Source organism: Bipolaris oryzae (assembly GCF_000523455.1).
Source record: "Bipolaris oryzae ATCC 44560 unplaced genomic scaffold scaffold_12, whole genome shotgun sequence".
In the NCBI taxonomy this organism is placed as follows: Eukaryota; Fungi; Ascomycota; class Dothideomycetes; order Pleosporales; family Pleosporaceae; genus Bipolaris; species Bipolaris oryzae.
Window position 1 is genome coordinate 53,471 of NW_006911288.1, and position 19,250 is coordinate 72,720.

The following is a 19,250-nucleotide window of genomic DNA, read 5'->3' on the forward strand; positions in this document are numbered from 1 at the left end:
TGCCGCGGGAGTGCCTGTCCCCCCAAACAGGACTAGCGCCCTGGCACCGTCAGCGGTTGTGCATATCGTGCTTCCATTCACCCATCCACTGCACACCTACCGCCATCGCTCCCTTGCTGTCGCCTGCCGTCGCCTGCTGTCGCCTGCTGCCCCCGCTGCCTGTCTCCCTATGCAGCACTCGCGCGCACGCCTGATATGCCGCGCCCATAACCGCTTCACCCCGTCCATTGCCCTGTGGGAACATTTTGTCCGTCCCCACCTACCACAGCGTTTTTCCTCGACTGCGACCGGACCCACGCAACATGGCCTCGACAACCGCCCAACTGCCACTGGGGCAATTGCAAATCCCCAAGACGGCAATGGCCCTCGGCAGTCCGAGGCCGAGGCGCAACAGACAATAGAAAAGCCCAGCGTAGAGTCAGCACTCCACGTAAGGAGGATGACCACAGCCAGAGGACGGTGGCTGCCAGGCAAGGCTCAGGCATCAATTGCCAAGAACAAAGCAGCAGCAAAGCAGGCCCTCCAGGAAGAGTCGCTCACTGGGCCCGAGAAGCTGCTAGCTACAGCAAGAGAGGCGTTTGCACAGTCAAAGGAATACGAGGGTGTTGTTGTCCAGCCCATGGTCAGCACAATAGCTATCAAGGAGAGTTCGTTGCCGTGGTGTCTGGATAAGAATGCGCGGGACGAACCAGCCATGGACTTGTCGGTGCAGCCTCAACCTGTAATGCTAAATCGTCCCTCTGACAAGACCCTCCAGGCTAGACAAGGAAATCGAGAGATTCTACAAATACACCATGCCCAAAGACTATGAGCGCACAGCCAGGCAACATGTCATCCAGCAAGTGCGCAGCCATGTAAAAGAGGTCTCGCCAAAGTACGACGTCCAAGTCTTCGGCTCGGAACGCAATGGCGTGGCTTTTGCTACTTCAGACATTGACTTTCGTCTTATGCAACCGTCGTGGGTCGCCGATCCTGAAATAGACAGACTACCACCGCCAAAGAAGGAGCAATCCAGAAGACTTTCAGTCCTTCTTGCCCTGTTTCACCGTAATTTCAAAAACCACCAGTCATACTTTTTATCTACTCTCCGTCACGCCCGCTACCCCCTCATCACCGCCCAAGACCGCAACTCGGGCATAGACGTCCAGATTGTCTTGTCCAACGACACATCAATGTCCACCGCCATGATGAAACAGTACATGGACGAGATTCCCTACTTGCGCAAGTTGTACTACGTAGTCAAGACCATCTTCGCCATCCGCGGCTTATCAGACGTCTTTCGAGGCGGCTTTGGATCATACTCCATCTTCATGATGCTAGTGGCCAGCATCAAGCATGCGCCCCACGAACGACAAGACGCAGCCGGTGCGCTCCTCAATTTCCTCAGTTTCTACCGCGATTTCGACACTACAAAAAACGGTATCTCGATTGACCCCGTAGAGTTATTCGACAAGACGCAACACCCCGTCGTCACCAAGCCAGTCAAGGAAAAACTCGATGTAAGACGAAGCCCCCGTTCCCCTCCCCGCTGTTATATGTATATACATATATACCCTAGCATCCCGGTTTCGGACCTGCTGACAATGTCGCGTGTGCCCCCCCCATTTAGACCGGAAAGATGAAACCCCTGCCTGCATACATGCTCTGCCTGCGCGACCCGGCCGACGAGACAAACGACCTCGGCCGGAAAGGCATAGCCATCAAGCACGTCCAAGCAACGTTTGCCCACCTGCATAGCCAGCTGGTCAATGACATCAAGAAGAAGACGCGACCATCCCTGCTCGGCCCGCTCGTCGGCCCTTCCTACATGCTCAACTACAAGCCCCGCGAAAAGCTGCAGGAGTACGGCAGGCGCCTGCAGCTCGAGGAACAAAAGTCTCTGGCTGCAAAGGCAAAAGCAATCAGAGACGCAGATAAAAAGGTCGAGTCTGACTACAAAAACACAGCTTTTCCTCAAGTCGGCATACATCGTGTCGAGTCTGCTAAGCCTTTCCGAAAAGAGCAACAGATTCCTGCCACATAGTAACAATACTATTGCCTTTCTTTTTTGTTTTCATCAAACAACCCATCCTGCACTGTTAGCATTGCCCCGTGTCACATCAAACAAACAAACGCTCATGTGTAGCACAAAGAGAAAGAAATGCACCTGTTCTGCTAAGCGTCTTGATAGCAAGTACTATGAAACCCATCCAGCATGCATGTCGTAGAACAGAAAACTCCCCTCAATCACCATGCCGTAAAAGGTATGTGTTCTTGATGATCCTCCTTCCTCACACTCGTTGTATCCCATAGCAGATCCTGACAAAAAGATGCTTTCCTGCTTCCCCCTTCCTACTCTACTTTCCTCTCGCCAGTCTCTCTCTAGATGGCATACTTCCTGGTCCACTCGCGTGCCGTCGATTCGTAGCGAGACCGGTCAGTCTTATAGACATGTGCAATCTCGGGAACAAGCGGGTCGTCAGGGTTCGGGTCTGTCAACATCGAGCAGATACTCAACAGCACTAGGCAAATCTGTCAGCAATGGCCTCGTCCAAAACGCCGTTATCCTTCCAACAACATACCCTTTGAGATGGTCAGAGCAGGGCTCCACTGGTCTCGCAGAATGTCCAAACAGATGCTACCGTTGGAGTTGATGTTGGGATGGTAGATGCGGGTGGTGAAGTTGACCTTCGGGGGCTTGAAGGGGTAGTCGGTTGGGAAATGGATCGCTAGGAAAAAGACTCCGCCAGAATATGGTGAGTCACCCTGTTTTCGTTAGTTGCTGCATGTGCTAGGGGATGGCGTGCTGGGCTAAAAAAGCCTTGGGGAGTGGCAGAATCCAGGGGCGGACGTACAGGACCCATGATGGTTGCTTGCCAGTGAAACTGCAGTAATAGTCAGCATATCAATGTCCAGCGCAGTTTGCTTGCCCACAGCTGTGTTGGCAGGAGCGCCTTGCACAGGCGTTGCGTGCAAAGAGTGACGTACCAGGTCATCTCCGATAGGACCAGCTGAACAGGAAGAGGGAGGGTCACTACAAGTACCATGTTAGCCAAACGTCTCAACCGTATCTGTACTGGGCTGTGAGACTGCAAGGCTGTGAGGCTACGCAGGCTGTGTCTTGTTTGCTACAGCGCTCCGCAATCCGGCGGCCGTCATGCGAGCCCAAGTGCGAGCCTCGTGCCGGGAGGGGGAAAGGGCGGCTATGCCACGCACCGACCGAGATCTGTGAGCTCCTTGTTGATGCGCTTAAGAGCCATGGCTACTGTGGGTGGGCGGTGTGGGTGATATGGGTGGGTCGAACGGTATCGCGGTAGTTGCGGTAAAGAGAGTCGGTGGTGTTGAAGAGTTGAAGTGGGATGTCTGCACAGACAAGGCGGTTAGTTAGCGGGGGGGTCCAAAGAAAGCAAGTGCGGCGTCTCAGCGGCGCAGCGCGCCTCCGCCACGCAACTTGACGTACCTGTGCCTGTTCACGTATACAAATAAAAGACAAACGGCAAAGGTGAGTGTGGAGGAAATGTGACTGGGCTGAGCAGGGGCGGTCACATTTATCATGTGTCGGGACCAACCGCAGGAGGCGAGGCAAGCCCAGCCGCCCAACTGTCACTGCCCACAAAATTCACCGAGCCATGACTGCGCAGAAGCCACTTTTGGGTGGCAACCTATCGAAGGCTGCAGAAGATGCATCACGGCTGACATTCACGGCTCTTCCTCTTCACTCACCCACCACGATCCAATAACATCACTCACTCGTCAAACGGTTGTTGTAGTGGCGACTTGCGCTGTGGCCACGAGGAGTCAGGATATGATACTTGCTGCGTTCGAGGCGAGCGTCCGTCGCCTCAGGGTTTGGCATGCCTCTGCTGCTACTACTACTGCATACCTCCAAACAAACACCATTTCCCTATACGCTATGCTACATGTCGTTGGAGGATACCTTTGACTAAATATTTTGATCGTGCAGCAACGTCAAAGCAAATCAAGCATGGTGATTTACAAGCAGATACCCTAATCAGCAGAACGCCTGCAGGCCGGTAATTGCTCGACCTAGGATCAACGCTATGCAATGTCAGCCAATATCCCAGCAGCTTCATCATGGACACTCACAGTGGATATCGCTCTGTCCTTCATACGTCTGCGTCACGAACAGATTGGCAACGTGCCGTCCGATGCCGTATTCGTCTGAGACTGCGTTTCCGCCAAAAATCTCCTGTAGCCTAGTCATGGTCAACTTGTGCTGTGCACACACATGCTTGCTGTAACTTACGTCCGAGCGTTGACCAAGGCACGATCGCAGTTCTGTCTCTTAATCATGGAAATCATCTCGGGTGCAGCCTTGCCCTCATCCTTAAGTCGTCCAACCTGATGAGCCGCGAGAATCCCGTATGCAGCATCGGTCGTAGCATCAGCTAGCTTCTTCTGCACAAGCTGGTACTTGGCGATTGGATTGTTCTTGAACTGCTTCCTCTCTAGTGCATACGTGCGTGCTCTAGCGATGCAGTCCTCCAAGGCACCAATAGTGCCCCACGCGATACCATATCTTGCCGAGTTTAGGCAGCTAAAGGGCCCTTTCAGCCCTTCCACCTCTGGAAACATGTTTGCCTCTGGAACTGGGCACTCATCGAGTTGAATCATGCCAGTGATGGAAGCTCGCAGTCCGTTCTTGTTCTTAATTGGCGGGGTTTCGAGAGTACCTGGTGGACACTGGTCGCGCTCAATGACAAACCCCCGGATCTTGCCTGTGCTTTCTAGTTTTGCCCACACGAGCAGGACATCGGCAATAGGCGAGTTTGTAATCCACGTCTTTGAACCAGATAGCGAGTAATAGCCCTTCTTTGACGGATGCTCCTTTGCAACCGTCTCCATGGACCCGGGGTCTGATCCGTGATTAGGTTCGGTAAGACCAAAGCAACCCAGCAATTGACCCTTTGCCATCTTTGGCAGAATACGTTCTTTGAGTTCTTCAGATCCAAACTCTTCAATTCCACCCATAGCAAGCGAGCTCTGGACAGAGTAGCCCGAACGGTACCCTGAGTCAACCCTTTCAACTGCTCTGGTGATCAGACCAGCAGCCACACTGCTGACACCGGCACACTCGTAGCCTTTGATGGTTGCACCGAGCAGGCCGAGCTCGCCCATCTCTTGAATGATTTTCCTGTCAAAGTCCTCATTGCGGTATGCCTCTGAAGAGTATGTTAGCCAAGTTTAGGGGTGAGTTGAGCATTTCACGTACCTAGCACTCTTGGGAGCATGCGCTCTTGGCAATACGACTCTGCAGTCTCTGAAATTGCTTGCTCTTCTTCGGTCAATAGGTCGTTTGCCTTGAGTGGATCCTGCCAGTCAAAGGCCACGGGAGCATGTAGATTTCGCTTTTTGGTAGCCGCGAACGTGACTGGGGTGCGCAATTGCCTGGAGGCATGTCTATATACTGGGCGGAGCATTTTGGGATGATGTATAACAGTCGGGGGACAATCTAGAAAGAAAAAGGAATTGTTATATCCGGAGAGTTGAAGTTATCCGTCGTCGGCTTACATCCGCCTCGGAAACTCCATAACCGCGGTTCGGAAGTACTCCGCAGTGGCAATAGGCTACGCTTCATCCCGTCAAGCATGTGGGCATGGACATTGGACTGTCCAGGTTCCTGCTAATGTTTCAAACCTCGTGCAGAAAACCCATGTGCCAGATGCAGTTTGCAAGGCCCCCATAAGCGATTACAAGCAATATGTGGGGTAATCACGCCAAGCAATGCTCACCGTGATTGCGCGCCATACTTAGGACGCGGACGCGACGTGACGATCGTCTGCGTCACCTTCCAGCCTCCGCGCAATTGTCTACACTTTCACACTCAACATCGCCGGTTGAATACCACAAAACCGAAAGACCCAACAAAATACACACCACATTCGGTCGCAATGGGTATTAAGCACCTCTACCAGCTCATCGATGAGCATACGCCAGAGGCAGTCAAGAAAGGCGAGATCAAAAACCAGTTTGGTCGCAAGGTCGCCATAGTACGTTCAAGATAACCATTTTGTATCGCATCAGTCACTAACTTGGCCAGGATGCGTACGTAGATGCAAACATACCATGATTTACGAAGCCTGACACTGTGTAGATCTATGAGCATCTACAGTTTTCTCATCGCAGTCCGCTCCGATGGCCAGCAACTCATGAACGAAACGGGCGAGACCACATCACATCTCATGGGTCTATTTTATCGCACAATGCGCATGGTCGACAACGGCATCAAACCCCTTTACGTATTTGACGGTGCTCCACCCAAGCTCAAATCCGGCGAGCTTGCAAAGCGATTTCAACGCAAGACTGAAGCACAGGCTGCAGCAGAGGAAGCAAAGGAGACGGGTACGGCTGAGGATGTCGAGAAGTTTTCGCGGCGAACAGTCAGGGTGACAAAAGAACACAACGCTGAGTGTCAACGGCTGCTCAAGCTCATGGGCATCCCGTACATTATTGCGCCAACCGAGGCCGAGGCCCAATGTGCTACGCTGGCGAAGGGAGGAAAGGTGTATGCTGCTGCATCAGAGGATATGGATACCTTGACTTTCGCATCACCAATTCTGCTACGACACTTGACCTTTAGCGAGCAGCGCAAGGAGCCTATTCTAGAAATCCATCTAGACAAGGTGCTTGAGGGTCTGGAAATGGACCAGAAGCAGGTATGACAAGCTATATCGTATCAGATGGTTTTGTACTCACAGCCTCTAGTTTATCGATCTATGTATCCTCCTCGGATGCGATTACCTCGACCCCATCAAGGGCATCGGTCCCAGCACTGCTCTCAAGCTCATCCGTGAGCATAAGGATCTCGAGGGTGTAGTCGAGCACATCAAATCACAGTCTTCTAAGAAACTCACCATTCCCGACGACTGGCCGTTTGCCGATGCGCGACTTCTCTTCCTCGAACCCGACGTACTCCCCGCCGACGCTCCAGAATGTGACTTCAAGTGGGAAGCACCAGATGTGGAGGGGTTGGTCAAGTTTTTGGTAGAAGAGAAACATTTCAACGAGGACAGAGTACGAAATGGAGCGGCCAAGCTGCAAAAGAATATGAAGACGGCGCAGCAGAGCAGGTTGGAGGGTTTCTTCAAGCCGATTGAGAAGACTGCCGAGGAGAAGGCTACGTTGAAGCGTAAAGCCGATGAGAAGCTCGAGCTCAAGAAGAAGAAGCAAAAGGAGACTGCAAAGGCGAAGAAGGAGGCCAAGGCCAAACCGAGGACTGCTGGTTAATGAGTCGGGTTGGGATCTGCAAGTACATGCCAATGTTTTAGGCAAGGAAAAAGGGCGTTTAGGGAACTGTGATACCGATAAGTAATGGCGTTTGTATCAGATGTATGCACAAGAAATGCTTGTAGGTAAGTTCGGCCTACACGATGCAATGTTTGCCATGTTACGTGGCATATATTCTTTTGAACTAAAATAAATGATATATCTTAATTTACTGTAGAATTGTACCAAAGATAGTTGCAGGCCTAGTATGCAGACAATATCGATATTTCTGAAAGACAGCTCTGTGATCTGGTCTATATTTCCTACGTACACAAATTATTTTATATTCTCAACCTCTCCTTTTCTTATATCCATCACGACATGGAACCCTTTTATGCACCACGGTGTCTAACCTTCGTCCGCACGCCGAACGAATAAAAGGATTCAAGCGCGTTTACACCCCGTAATTAATATGTCCACATGTGCCGTTTCACTTCAACTGCACGTTTCTTTTATTTCTCTACATAGTAATTGCTAGACCACATCGTGCGGTACGGTCACGTGAAAGCGCTACTTTCTAGCGGGTATTTCTTTTTCTTCCTTACAGACGATGCTGTGCGGGGAATAAACCAAGACCATTATTTCCGACTATACTCAAGTTCTAGACTCGGCTGTAATAAAGGTAACGAACCAGTGGAGTTACTAGGTCGGATGTAAAGCAATGCATGCTTAATCCACGTAACGGAGAAAGGCGAAGAAGGCAAATATCATATTTTCGGAGCGTCCGAGACCCAAACTTACACCTCACAAAAAAAAGCAAACAGGCAAACTGAAAATCATCCACACTTTCATCCCAAGCATTTGCAATACCTCCTCCAATCCCCGAGTCAACATCGCCCCATCCGTACGTGCTCCCCGGGCAGCAACATGCAGGCACTAAACATTTCCCAAACCAAACCAGACCAGCCAACCAGAAAAGTATCTAGCCCACCACCTGACACTTTCCTTCCCCCCACCGCGGAGTACACCTCCCGACCAGTTGCGGGAATCCCGGGGAAATGTGTGGGGGAAAATGTCTCTAACCGTAGGTGTAACCACGGTACCAGCATCGTATCCTCTAAACACTTCCCAAAATAGGAAAAGCGCGCCAGAAAGCCAAAGAGAGACAGAAAGAGAGACAGAGAGACAAAACTTCCTCGGGTGTTCTTGCCCTTGCTGGAATTTAAACTTTGGGAATGGGCTCACTAGCTTAAGCCAGCCTACTTAGTCGTCAGTTTGAGAGAGAGAGAAACTAAAAAAAAAAAGCAGAAAAACTACCAGCCTCAGCTAAGCCCCCTCCCCCCTCTCAGTTCAAACCAAACACAGACCAGCTAAGAGCCAATCAAGTTTTAAAGAAAAAGAAGAAGGAACCAACTAAGTAGTAGTAGGTCAGACCATTTAAACCAAACCCTCTCTTAGCTCAATTCCAGCGCAGCCCCTCTTCCCCCCAACGCCGAACAAAAAAGGGCGTCTAAGGATTGATTTTCCTTTCCAACTGGGAACAATGACGCCAGAAAATGCGCAGGTACACACATCCCGTGGTAACCACCCAAAGGGGGAAAAAGCAAAAAAGGGACATAAACAATGAAACAAAGTTGTCATTTTCTTGGTTCTCGTTATCGCTGTTGGTTGAAGGGAAAAAAACTACTCGGTACATTCCAACGGCATACTCCGCATCTCCCTCCCCCCAGAAAAATAACGTCAGCCATTTTCCCCCTCCCCCGAGTCTTAAGAAGACTCGGATATTACCCATGCTCCGTAGTGATACAAACAAATCAATGAACGGGGGTTTCTTTGTTTACCCCGACGTCTCGTCTCGGGGGAAAAAGGAAAAAGAGAGACCTTACTCCACACATGGGCACTGATCATCATCGCCACAGGGAGCACCGTGTCGAGGACCGTGTCGAGGACCGTGTCGAGGACCGTGTCGAGGGCAAGTGTTCTCTACGGCGGATATGGCGCAGAACAAAAAAACGCGTCATAGCGGGAGGAAAAGAGCAAGCGAGAGAGAGATAGACGAACGCATGTTCTAGGGCAAATAAAGCTCGGATAAGTTGTCAGTGGGGTTAAGATTGCGGAATGTAGGAGGTTATACTTTGTCTCGCCTGCGTGAGGATCTTCAGGGCTAAGAGTGTTAAGGTGTTTTAGCGTGGGGTGGGTACGAGTGAGCGACCGAGCGAGAGAGGGGAAGGCGGAAGGCGGAAGGCGGAAGGAGAGAGAGAGAGTGTGTGATCGGTTTCCAATTGCGGAATGTGATGCGGGCAGCGGGTGTTTACTTGCACACACACGCTCTATCCACGCGCTATGCGTGCAAGTATGCAGAGAATACGATATTGAAAGGTTGTTTCGTAGTAGTAGTGATCCCCCTCTCTCCTTCCTCCTCCTCCCCCTCCTCGGCCGGCCGCCCGGTTGGATCGGGGAAAAGGGAAGCCAAAGTGATAAACACAGGGTCTAGATCTTGGTACATGAGAACGAAAAAGGCTTGTTAGACGAAAAACACACAAAAAGTGTATATATGTAAAACATGGCTTTTTACGGGCATGCCGTGTGGCAAAGGGTTCAGCACGAGCTTGGGTTCAAAGTTTCCAAGCGGGTAAACCGCCAGCTGAGAAAAAAAAGGCAAGGAAGGGGCGGGAAGAGGGAGGACCCCTATGGAGAATTTAAACGTTCGTGATGTACATATGCGCATAATGGGAACGTTTTGTTTGATCTGCCCTGAGGGAGGGGGAGGCGAGAAACAACAGAGCGCGCCCAACTTCAGGGTGGTAAACGGCTAGAACGGCTTGTAACAAACGGTTGTTTGTGCCCGGTTCCCCCGCTCTCCCTTGCGCAAGGTCAGTTCATGTGCGTGTGGCTTGAAAGGCGCAAAAGGGTCCAGCGGATTGCGTGTGCTGAAGTAACGTTGAAAGTTTATGGGCGATAGAGTTTTGTGTCTGTGTTTAGACGGGACCCTGAACCACATGACTGTCACGTGATATACGATCTGATTTTGTGAAAATGCGGTATTAAAATAATGGCAGAATCGCATTGCGCGGCCCTGGCTTATCCTGAGATGTACTTTTTTGCTTTCGAGGTGGCCATGGCGCTTATCGCGTTGAGGATGGTGCTCTGGGACTTTGGCGCAAACTTTAGTGGTGAATATCGTGATTCGGGTAGACGTCGATTGGCTTTGATACTGTCGAGTACCCTGCATATTATCAGCACAAGATATCACAGCACGTGGCGAGCAACACAATTAGGTTGTGGCTGCATGGAGGAACTGCATATCCTACCAGTCGGCATTGATGAACTTGACGGTCTTGCCGCCCGCCTTAACAATCTCTTTTTGGAGCTTGGTTGCAGCAAGACCGCCGCCAGCTCCTCCTCTTTCGTTTACCGTGCCGAGAATTACATGTGTGACTGTCCGTCGGCCCAAGGCGATGGAGTGTGTGGCGCCGTGTGTGGCGAGTATTTGCTTCAACTTGTGATCTGAGACAAGGGGAGCAGTCGAGCCATTGAGATAGAAGCAGAGGCCCGCGAATAACTGTTTCTCTAGAGGTACCGAAGCATCTTCACAAACGTTGCTCTCGGAGTTTGTATCTGGTTCAAACTCTGGCTCTGTCTTTGGCTCTGGTTCTGGTTCTGACTCTGGGTGCATATTAGACTTAGGTACATAGTATATCGGTAACAAGACAAAGTGTATATATTACCCTTGTTTTCAGAAGCCTGTTTGCACGACTTGCCTGCGGCCCAGACTTCGGCAAAACTCTTTTGCCCACCTGTCCTGAGGCTGTGGAGACCAACGTTGGCGGAGTCGTCGCTGCCTGCGCCGACCGTGTCTGCGATCCTCTTGCCGCCGTGCCGACCACCCTTGAATTGCTCCCCCAGCTTGACATTACGCGATGCGCGCCATGATGTCGAGCCAGACAGCCGATTTTCGGCACGCTGATGACCAGTGCTGGAACTGTTCCAGGGATCGAAAAAGGCACGTCTTGCGGGGGCGAATGGTTGTGATGTGTACGCCACTTGTCCGGATGGGGCAGCTAGGCGCGATCGACTCCCAGCATCGTACGAGAAGGGAGCCGGGGTATTAGTCGGGTCGTCAACGGTCATATCGGGTGTTGCTGCGCCCTCGCGTAAGGGTCGTCAAACGCGTGTGGAGAAGGGTGATGGACAACAGTTAGTCTATAGCACTTGCTGTTGTAACGGCCTGGGCCTTTGAGAGGGCGCCTACAAACGGCAAGGCGTGGCGGGTCGACGGAGGGAGACTTGCTTGTATGGAGCAGCACATGCATACGGCCTCCATCCGTTCTATTGACTGCGTGACGAAAAAGAAAAAAAAACAAGCTCGCCATTTGCCAGGGTCCTGAGTCGGCTTTAACGCGAATCCTGCAAAACAAACTTTGTGCTCCAAAGAGCCATGCAGTTCCGACGCCAACCCATGCTCGCTCGGCTTAAAACTGCGAGGCTGCATGCATTAGGAAGTCACCCGTAGGATCGCCATGACGACTAGACACAAAACGGTATGCGCGTGGGCCTCTTTGACTCTGGCAGATATCTTTTCATTACTCGAGCGCTCTCGACTCGATAGCAGCGTTACACTACGCCCTTGCCATGTTTTGAAGTATGCCCACCATTGAATCAGGTTTACGCCTGCGTTGATGTAAATGTATTGTACAGCCCGCGAGAAGCAATATAGCCACCCCAAAACAAATATATGCTACAGCGCCATTACCATGCACCCTGTTCCTGAACACCATGCTTTATCCGTCATAGACCACATAAGCCCTAGCGTACTAACACGAAAGGAGAAAGAAAATGTTTTGACCCGCAAAGGTTGATGCTTCTCATGATAACGCCCGCTAAAACCCATAGGCAAGGCGGTCGTGGCCGCAGCCAGGACCTCGGCATATTTTTCCCCCCATGCCTCGTAAAAGAGAAAGAAGATAAAAAAAACAAGTAGAAGAAAAGTGACTAAACAATATGTAATCAATAAAAGAAACAGTACCACACATCCAGTATGCTGTTCAGTGGAGACTGGGTTGCTCCTTGCAACTGATGGACAGCGTACAGGCTTCGGTCCGGGAAAGGTATAACCGGAACATTCTTGGAACCCTGACATGTGACGTTGGTCTGTGACCTGACGATCTCGTCGTGAATTCGTAATGGAGTCGTGGGCGGTCCATGGACCGCCTAGTTTTGGCCATTGATCTTCTTGCTGACCGAGGCCTCGTACATCATGCGATGCTTCTTCATCTCTTCTGCGTCAAAGGGCATAGCATCACTGCCCTTCCGGCTCGAAAGTGAGGCGGAGCTGCCGTTGCCGAATCTGAGGCTTGCCAGCGACCGTGCCTTTTTAAGTGATTTCTTACCGGCATTCTCGCCGGTTTGGGGTACGTAGTCTGCAGCACTTCGTTCCTTGATGCGGGTAATCTCTTCGACTTCAGGGCGGGGCTTGACGCGCATGCGCTTGAACTCTCGGGTGATTCTCTCCAACTTGCTGGGGCCTTTGATCGAGGTTGCATAGTTGGGAACGGGCTCGGCCGCAGGTTTTTCGTACACGCTCGAGCCAACGCTCGGCCTGCGCTCAGAGCCAAAGCTCACACCAGAATCGTGCTTCTTCTCTTTCCCGGGACCATTCATGTATCGGTCAAACGACTCTGGGCCGTGTGTTGATATGCAGTCCTGGATCATGTTTTGGGCGACACGAAGGTACTTGTCGACGATGCGCTGAACAGAGGGCCAGCCAGTAGCGTCTTCAGGGCGCTTGTCCCGGTTGATCAATGGAAGCAGCACATCCGGGCCCCTTCGCTGTACCTGGCTGATCATGTCAAAGAAGACTTGGCGCTCTTCCCTGAGAGCCTCGTGGTCCAGATATTGGGAAGGTAGTTTCATCTGGCTATGAACAGGAGGAAACAGAGTGTTAAGGTAGCTGATGCAATTGAGCTTGCTGAACTCATCATCCGAAAGGTGGTTGATCATAATCTGCGAATTGGCGTTAGTACATGAAGCAATGCCAAGAGAGCTAGGGAGAATGCTTACCCATCGACGAAGACCGAGCCAGATTTGGGCGTAGTATGACTCAGCTTTCTGGTTCTTGCCCTCGAGGTTGTTGATCCACAGAGCAATGCCCGGAGCAGTCTCCGCAACACGGGCCATGTCGGCTTCCCACGTGTCCCTGTGGACGTCGAGAGCTTCGAAAGTAGTCGCCATTTCACGACGGCGGCGGGTCTCGAGATCTTTGAGGTAATCGAGGGCGGTCAAGGCCTGGCTCCAGTCGACTTCCGAGGGGTCGGGCATGAAGGTGCGGGTGACGAAGTTGACGATGAAGGCGGGGGGCAGGGCGCTGGTCCGTGTGGGCAGGGCCTTGAGCTGGTTCATAAGGGACGAGGTGAAGCTCATGGTGGCAGCTTCAGCGCTGTTCCAGGCGAATTGGCCATTGACGGGGGATGTGCTGCCAGACCTGGATGTGCTCTTGGGGAGCGGTTGAGCTCGGTCCACGCGATTCAGCTCGTACATGGTCTTGAGGGGAATGTCATAGCTGCCGGGGTATTGCAAAACGTGCTCGAGAACATAGGCCATGGAGGAATGATTGGACTCGTCCGAGGCGTTGCGTGAATGACTGGGTGACATGGGGAAGACTTTGTAGTGTGTCAATGCGAGCGGAAACCGAAGACGCCTTTTGTTTTTGGCAGATTGGCGACGCCGCAGCACTAGAGTGCGTGTGGCAGCGCAGTCGAGGCCGCGGAAGTTGCAGTGGCTGGTTGGTGGTGGTGGTGAAGAGCAAGAGGTAGCTGAATGGACGTGGGGTTTTGGTGGGGGGTGGGAGGGGGCCGCAGTGTGGTGGGAGGGAAAGGAAGCGGCGACCGGGAGCGGAGCCCGATAAAAGGAAGGAACTAGAACCAGATCCGAGGCGAGGAAGGTCCGAGGCGGACGGGGAGAAAAGCAAGCAGAGCAAGCAAGCAAGGTGCAGTGGTAGAGGATTTGCGGTTGTGGTTGTGTTGTTATGGCGGCGACGGCGGTGGTTGTGGTTGTTGTTGTGATTGTTGTTGTTATGGTTGGTGGCGGTGGTGAGTAGTCGAGAGTGGGCAGGGATGGGTTGGCGTTTAGTCGTGTTAGCAGGCGAGATGAACAAAGGAAGGGCAAACGCAGCCGTTGTCGGTCGCGGATGGAGATGGTGGTAGTGGTAGTGGAGGAGGAGGAGAAAAGAGGGAAGAGCTTGGGGTATGTAGTGGCCGAAGGGGAGGGTTAGGGCAGGCCCGGGCAGAGCGCGGATAGGTATACAGAAAGGGTTTTTGCGTTTGCTCTAGTCGACGGTCGCAGCAGCGCGCCTCATCCCTGCGCGGGGGGCCCGTGATGGGCAGAGTCGCACTTGCATGAGTGGCGTCAGTGACAGGGGCTTCCAGCTTCCCCGAGAACCATGACCATCCGGGCCTAGGGCGCTGCAGCGCTGCATCGCTCCCAGGTTGCCCGGCTCCACGCCGACGCTGCCCCGGTGCAGCAGGCTACGCTTTGGGAAACTCGCTCGCCGCACCGTCATCGTGATCCAGACCACACACAGTGCAGCCCTCTTGCTCAGCCAGCAGCCATTTCAGCCTCCAGCCCTTTCAGCCTTTCAGCCTCCCTTGGCCCACGCCAGACCCTTGCGACGTCATGCATGCCCTGATCTCGGGCGTGGGCGCTGCGCAGGAGCCACGGCATCATCACCATCATCATCATCGTACAAGCAGTTGAGAGCTGACGACTGACTGACAGATTGAGATTGAGAGTGGGTTGACAGCCAAGCAGCAACAGCAGGGTCCATGGTTCCGGCTGTATCGAGCCTCCCTGGCCGAGTCAGGGCGACGAGAGCCCAAGGGCGTATGAGTCGAGTCGAGGCAAACTCAAACTACTGTTTTGCCTGTCCCTCGTTGCTTCCATCGGTCCCACTTCGCTGCAAACTCCACGCTGAACCGCGACCGTGTCAATGCCGCACCTTGCAGACTACACATGCACCTCCTCATGCACCCTCCCTTCTTCTGCTCCGCCGCCATGCACCGTTCAATGCCCACCATTTTCTGCCGGCCCAATCACAAAATTGCATTGCCTGTGTCTGTTTCCAAACCGCTAGCAATGCACCTGTGCCTGTGCCTGTGCCTGTGCCTGTGCCTGTTCCTGTTCCTGTGCCGGCTGCTGCAAACACTGCTGCTCTCGTACTGGGTGGGCTGCTCCTGATGGTCCCTCCAACACTCGTGACGGCAACAAGAACACCCACTAGCTGTATCCCCAGCCACTTGTCAACGCTGCACTACTTCCTTACACTGACTGGCTCGCCGGGTCTAGCCCGTCTGTCACTGGCCTTGGACCCTCGTCCTTACTTACTTACGCACGCAACACAACCCTCGCATCCTAGCCCCGCCAATAGTTGCTTCGACATGCACCACATCCCAAAACGACCTTCACCTATTACTCTGCTCTAATAGCAGCCAGCACCCGTTCATCCCTCAGCCCGTCTACGACTATGTACTCATGTAACTGTGTACCTTGCAGCCGTGGAGCTGCACCCACCCTTGCACCCTCGTCACCAAACCCCCCCCTTGTCCGCACTCCTTCGCCAGCCCTTGCAAGTACGAGCTGCCTTTCTTTTGCCAACAGCAGCGTCCACTACACGCGGCTCCTCTGACAAAAAAGCACTCGGGAGATGCACTCGTGTCCACAATGGGCATACACGCATCTCACCATCCCGTCTTGTATGCAATTTCTTCGTGCATCCACGCTACATACTAATACGACACGGTTCGACGTTGCTAGCTGCCCCGTCGGACCGAGTCCGATAGGCTTTGGCAAGCACATCCTTGGGCACCAACAACCATGCTCCTCATGCTGCAAACAAGCGCATTGCCGATGCGTTTCGGCCGTCCAAAACGCAGCACAATGCAAAATATAGTCCTCACACTCTTAATATTCGCACTGCATCCCCATTTGAGCTTCCGGTGGAGCCCAAGCCTAGCCCCATTGTTGCCTCAGCCAGGACCGCCTCACCTAATCCGTCCAGAACCTGTCATCCCTTGGCGAGTGGCATACTCCGTATCCAAGCATGCCCATCGTAGTCTGGACAAATCATACTCCTGGTGCAGATCTCATTTTGCACGCCTCGAGGTAAGCCATAGATGACAGTTTCATGTTACGGACATCGGCCTTGGTGAACAGCACAAGCCGGCCTAAGTACACTGACGCAGACGCATCAAGCCAAACATGCATATTCGAGTCCATATTGGGCCGTTGCAATAATCTCCGTGGCGATCAATCTGGCGGGGGGTGCCCAGCTTCCGCGCTTTCCCGGCTTTCCCACCACCTCCCCGCCAAACGCCCGTGGGTCTGATTCGTCAGAGCTTCTATTAACCCCCCCTCTCTCTCCCTTGATATCAGCACAACTGCTGCTGCAACACCCCAACGAGTATACATCGTGCACTCAACCTTTGTTCATTGCCAACCATACGGAGCTAGCCCGCACGTAAGATTCGTCGTCTCATCCGCTACGCGACAAATATCGCTCCCGGTTTCGTAAAGTCTCAACTTGTTGCGCGTCACGCCAAAATACTAATCATTGGGTCCCCCTCAAGTAAACACCATGTTACCACTGCTATGGGTTTTTCTATAGTCACTACTCTCCCTTTGCCTTGGCTATTGCTAGAGGATCGTCACTACTCTCCCTTGGCTACCTCTCTTCTCCGCAATTTGACTGGGGGGCTCCGCGAGGCAATGCGCTCTATCATGTATTGGCGGAGATTCATCCGGCAACAAAAAGGTACCAGGAACCTAACCGCTCTCCTGTCGTCACACATTACAATAGTCATCTGTAGTACCGAACTTCAGGGGGAGGCCAGTCTGGTATTGTCTCCAACACCTCCAACTTCCCATGTGCGTCCAAAGTATGTGCACGTAGCTAAGAACGTGGCTTAGACTCCCAAGTCGTGTGCTACCAAACAGGCAATATTGTGCGTCGGCCAACCTCCCGATATCAGGTACGCTGCACGTCAAGACCAGCTAATGGCTTCTAGCGCATCTTAGTGCCTACGCAGTAGGTCAAGTGCAGCTGAGCAGACCCTCGCAACGCAGGGAAAAAGCAAAGAATACGATCGACTTGGGCGCAGGTCCAGATGGGCAATCATCTCAAATCCTATGAATGGAACCTGTGTCTGTGAGCTATTCCTCGTGCCTTCTAGACCCCACCTCTCCTCCGATTACTGATCGAACCAGTCATCATCCCTGGGTCGTTATCGATACCAGCCAAGTATACGTCATGACACCTGCCAATGGTAACAAATGTAGAGTGCCGGAGATGCATTGAAAACCCCAACCACACAAGGCGCAGAGTGCTTGACTGAATTCTGTGGGCGACTAGCGGGAAGAAGGGAAGGGGGGGAGGGGGAGGGTCAGCAGGAATCGGCAGCGCGCCCTACGTGTATTCCTGATGAGTCACCCCAACCAAGGCAGGTGCATATCACAAATGTTTTCCAGAACACATCGGATTGCTTCCATCACATCTACCACAAAGTACCTACCTCGCCACCTCCTTGCACAATGGCAACAAGCGCTGAGCTCGACTTCGTCACCGTAGACGTCTTCACCTCCAAGCCATACCAAGGCAACCCGCTAGCCATTGTGCGCATACCTAGCGGCCGCACACTAACTCAGGAACATAAGCAGGTCATTGCACGAGAATTCAACCTTTCCGAGACAACCTTCCTGCATGAGAACGCGGAGGGTGAAGCCAATCTAGCATGGACTGTGGACATCTTCATCCCATCGCGGGAGCTACCGTTCGCAGGGCACCCCACAGTGGGCACGGCGTGTTATGTCCTAGGACGAACTGCTCAGGCTCAGGGCCTTGATCATGGCGTCATCGAGGCAGCCTTCAGGCTGAAGGCCGGACCGGTACGGCTACAATACGACGTGGCCAAGAAGACGACCAAGGCTTCGATACCCCATGATGTGTACGTTGTTGATTTCCCTATTTACGTTGATTGTTAGGTCTATGTTCGCCCATCTGGCATTTCGGTTTAGTCCATTCGATCCGAGTGGTGGTGGCAGTGTTGTCCTAAGTCTTCGTTCAATGCTGTGCTATGTCCATCTCTTAGTTGGAAAAATGCAAATCCAGTGCACTCGACATAGGCTGACCAGCACAGCCACATTCATCAACAGCGATATACCAACGAAATGCTCTTCAAGTTACAGCCTCGGTTGGGAGAAGCTCATAGGCAGGACAAGATCAAAGTAAAGGATGACTTTCCCATAGTCTCCATTGTCAAAGGCATGACATTTGTTCTGATCGAGCTGGAGAGTGTCGAAGCCCTGGCCATGGTGTCATTGGCTGGCCAATCCCTTGTGGTCAATGGCCTGGATGAAGGTTGGGACGAGACATTTGTTGGTACATATTTCTTTGTTCGAGTGGCAAATAAGAACCAAGGAGTGACGACACTGAGGACGCGGATGATCGAGGGTCCGTTTGAAGATCCAGCTACTGGAAGTGCCGCCAGTGATCTGGCAGCCTATCTCTCACTGACAGAAGGTGGAGCCAACAAGACATTCCAGTACGAGATTGTGCAAGGCGCAGAGATGGGAAGGCGTAGCGAAATTCTCATCGATGTCGACATGAATGAAAACGGGTCTATTTCGGAGGTCCGTCTTGAAGGTGGCGCGGTTCAGGTTATGAAGGGGCAAGTGGCTGTCTGAAATCGCAAAGGTAGCGTCTTCTAGATCATGGTAGAGCATCCGACAATCCTAAGGCATGGATATTCGCAGTTCCGAAGAATAACGCGTGGCTAGGAATAGAGTCTAAGCCAACAAGCGCAGTCGAAATTATTAAGCAAGGGACCGCACCAGCCCTCCACCTTTTTCCCCCCAGCCAACGTCACCAGCCTGCTTCAGAGCAGTCCAACTTAAGTTGTTTTTGTGCAAGTCAGTTACAGATGTAGATCTATCGTGCCTGAAAACCCACCTTGCCTCAGGCCCGCCGAGGGATCCATTGAAGCCGATCCGCATGG

At 52.5% G+C, this 19,250-nt stretch overlaps 7 protein-coding genes across 7 annotated transcripts; 3 read left to right on the forward strand and 4 right to left on the reverse strand.

The window, feature by feature from the left end:
- Positions 1-169: 169 nt before the first annotated feature.
- Positions 170-2,023, forward strand: COCMIDRAFT_84282 (uncharacterized protein; the record flags this gene model as incomplete). Its single annotated transcript, XM_007685692.1, has 3 exons — positions 170-702; positions 758-1,499; positions 1,610-2,023. The coding sequence occupies 3 exons, from the start codon at positions 170-172 to the stop codon at positions 2,021-2,023; spliced, it is 1,689 nt and encodes a 562-aa protein (XP_007683882.1).
- A 338-nt stretch (positions 2,024-2,361) lies between these two features.
- Positions 2,362-3,239, reverse strand: COCMIDRAFT_84309 (uncharacterized protein; the record flags this gene model as incomplete). The annotated part of the gene is made up of 5 exons (XM_007685693.1): positions 2,362-2,501; positions 2,562-2,745; positions 2,835-2,864; positions 2,968-3,013; positions 3,196-3,239. 5 exons carry the CDS (start codon positions 3,237-3,239, stop codon positions 2,362-2,364), a joined length of 444 nt encoding a protein of 147 aa, XP_007683883.1.
- A 752-nt stretch (positions 3,240-3,991) lies between these two features.
- Positions 3,992-5,420, reverse strand: COCMIDRAFT_1613 (uncharacterized protein; the record flags this gene model as incomplete). The annotated part of the gene is made up of 4 exons (XM_007685638.1): positions 3,992-4,038; positions 4,087-4,196; positions 4,247-5,162; positions 5,213-5,420. The coding sequence occupies 4 exons, from the start codon at positions 5,418-5,420 to the stop codon at positions 3,992-3,994; spliced, it is 1,281 nt and encodes a 426-aa protein (XP_007683828.1).
- A 471-nt stretch (positions 5,421-5,891) lies between these two features.
- On the forward strand, positions 5,892-7,227 carry COCMIDRAFT_84159 (uncharacterized protein; the record flags this gene model as incomplete). The annotated part of the gene is made up of 4 exons (XM_007685694.1): positions 5,892-5,990; positions 6,041-6,045; positions 6,095-6,656; positions 6,706-7,227. 4 exons carry the CDS (start codon positions 5,892-5,894, stop codon positions 7,225-7,227), a joined length of 1,188 nt encoding a protein of 395 aa, XP_007683884.1.
- A 3,060-nt stretch (positions 7,228-10,287) lies between these two features.
- Positions 10,288-11,337, reverse strand: COCMIDRAFT_32997 (uncharacterized protein; the record flags this gene model as incomplete). The annotated part of the gene is made up of 3 exons (XM_007685669.1): positions 10,288-10,432; positions 10,518-10,854; positions 10,935-11,337. 3 exons carry the CDS (start codon positions 11,335-11,337, stop codon positions 10,288-10,290), a joined length of 885 nt encoding a protein of 294 aa, XP_007683859.1.
- Positions 11,338-12,417: 1,080 nt separating this feature from the next.
- COCMIDRAFT_84266 (uncharacterized protein) lies at positions 12,418-13,857 on the reverse strand (the record flags this gene model as incomplete). Its single annotated transcript, XM_007685695.1, has 2 exons — positions 12,418-13,209; positions 13,267-13,857. 2 exons carry the CDS (start codon positions 13,855-13,857, stop codon positions 12,418-12,420), a joined length of 1,383 nt encoding a protein of 460 aa, XP_007683885.1.
- A 3,930-nt stretch (positions 13,858-17,787) lies between these two features.
- On the forward strand, positions 17,788-18,939 carry COCMIDRAFT_1617 (uncharacterized protein; the record flags this gene model as incomplete). The annotated part of the gene is made up of 2 exons (XM_007685639.1): positions 17,788-18,200; positions 18,393-18,939. 2 exons carry the CDS (start codon positions 17,788-17,790, stop codon positions 18,937-18,939), a joined length of 960 nt encoding a protein of 319 aa, XP_007683829.1.
- Positions 18,940-19,250: the final 311 nt, after the last annotated feature.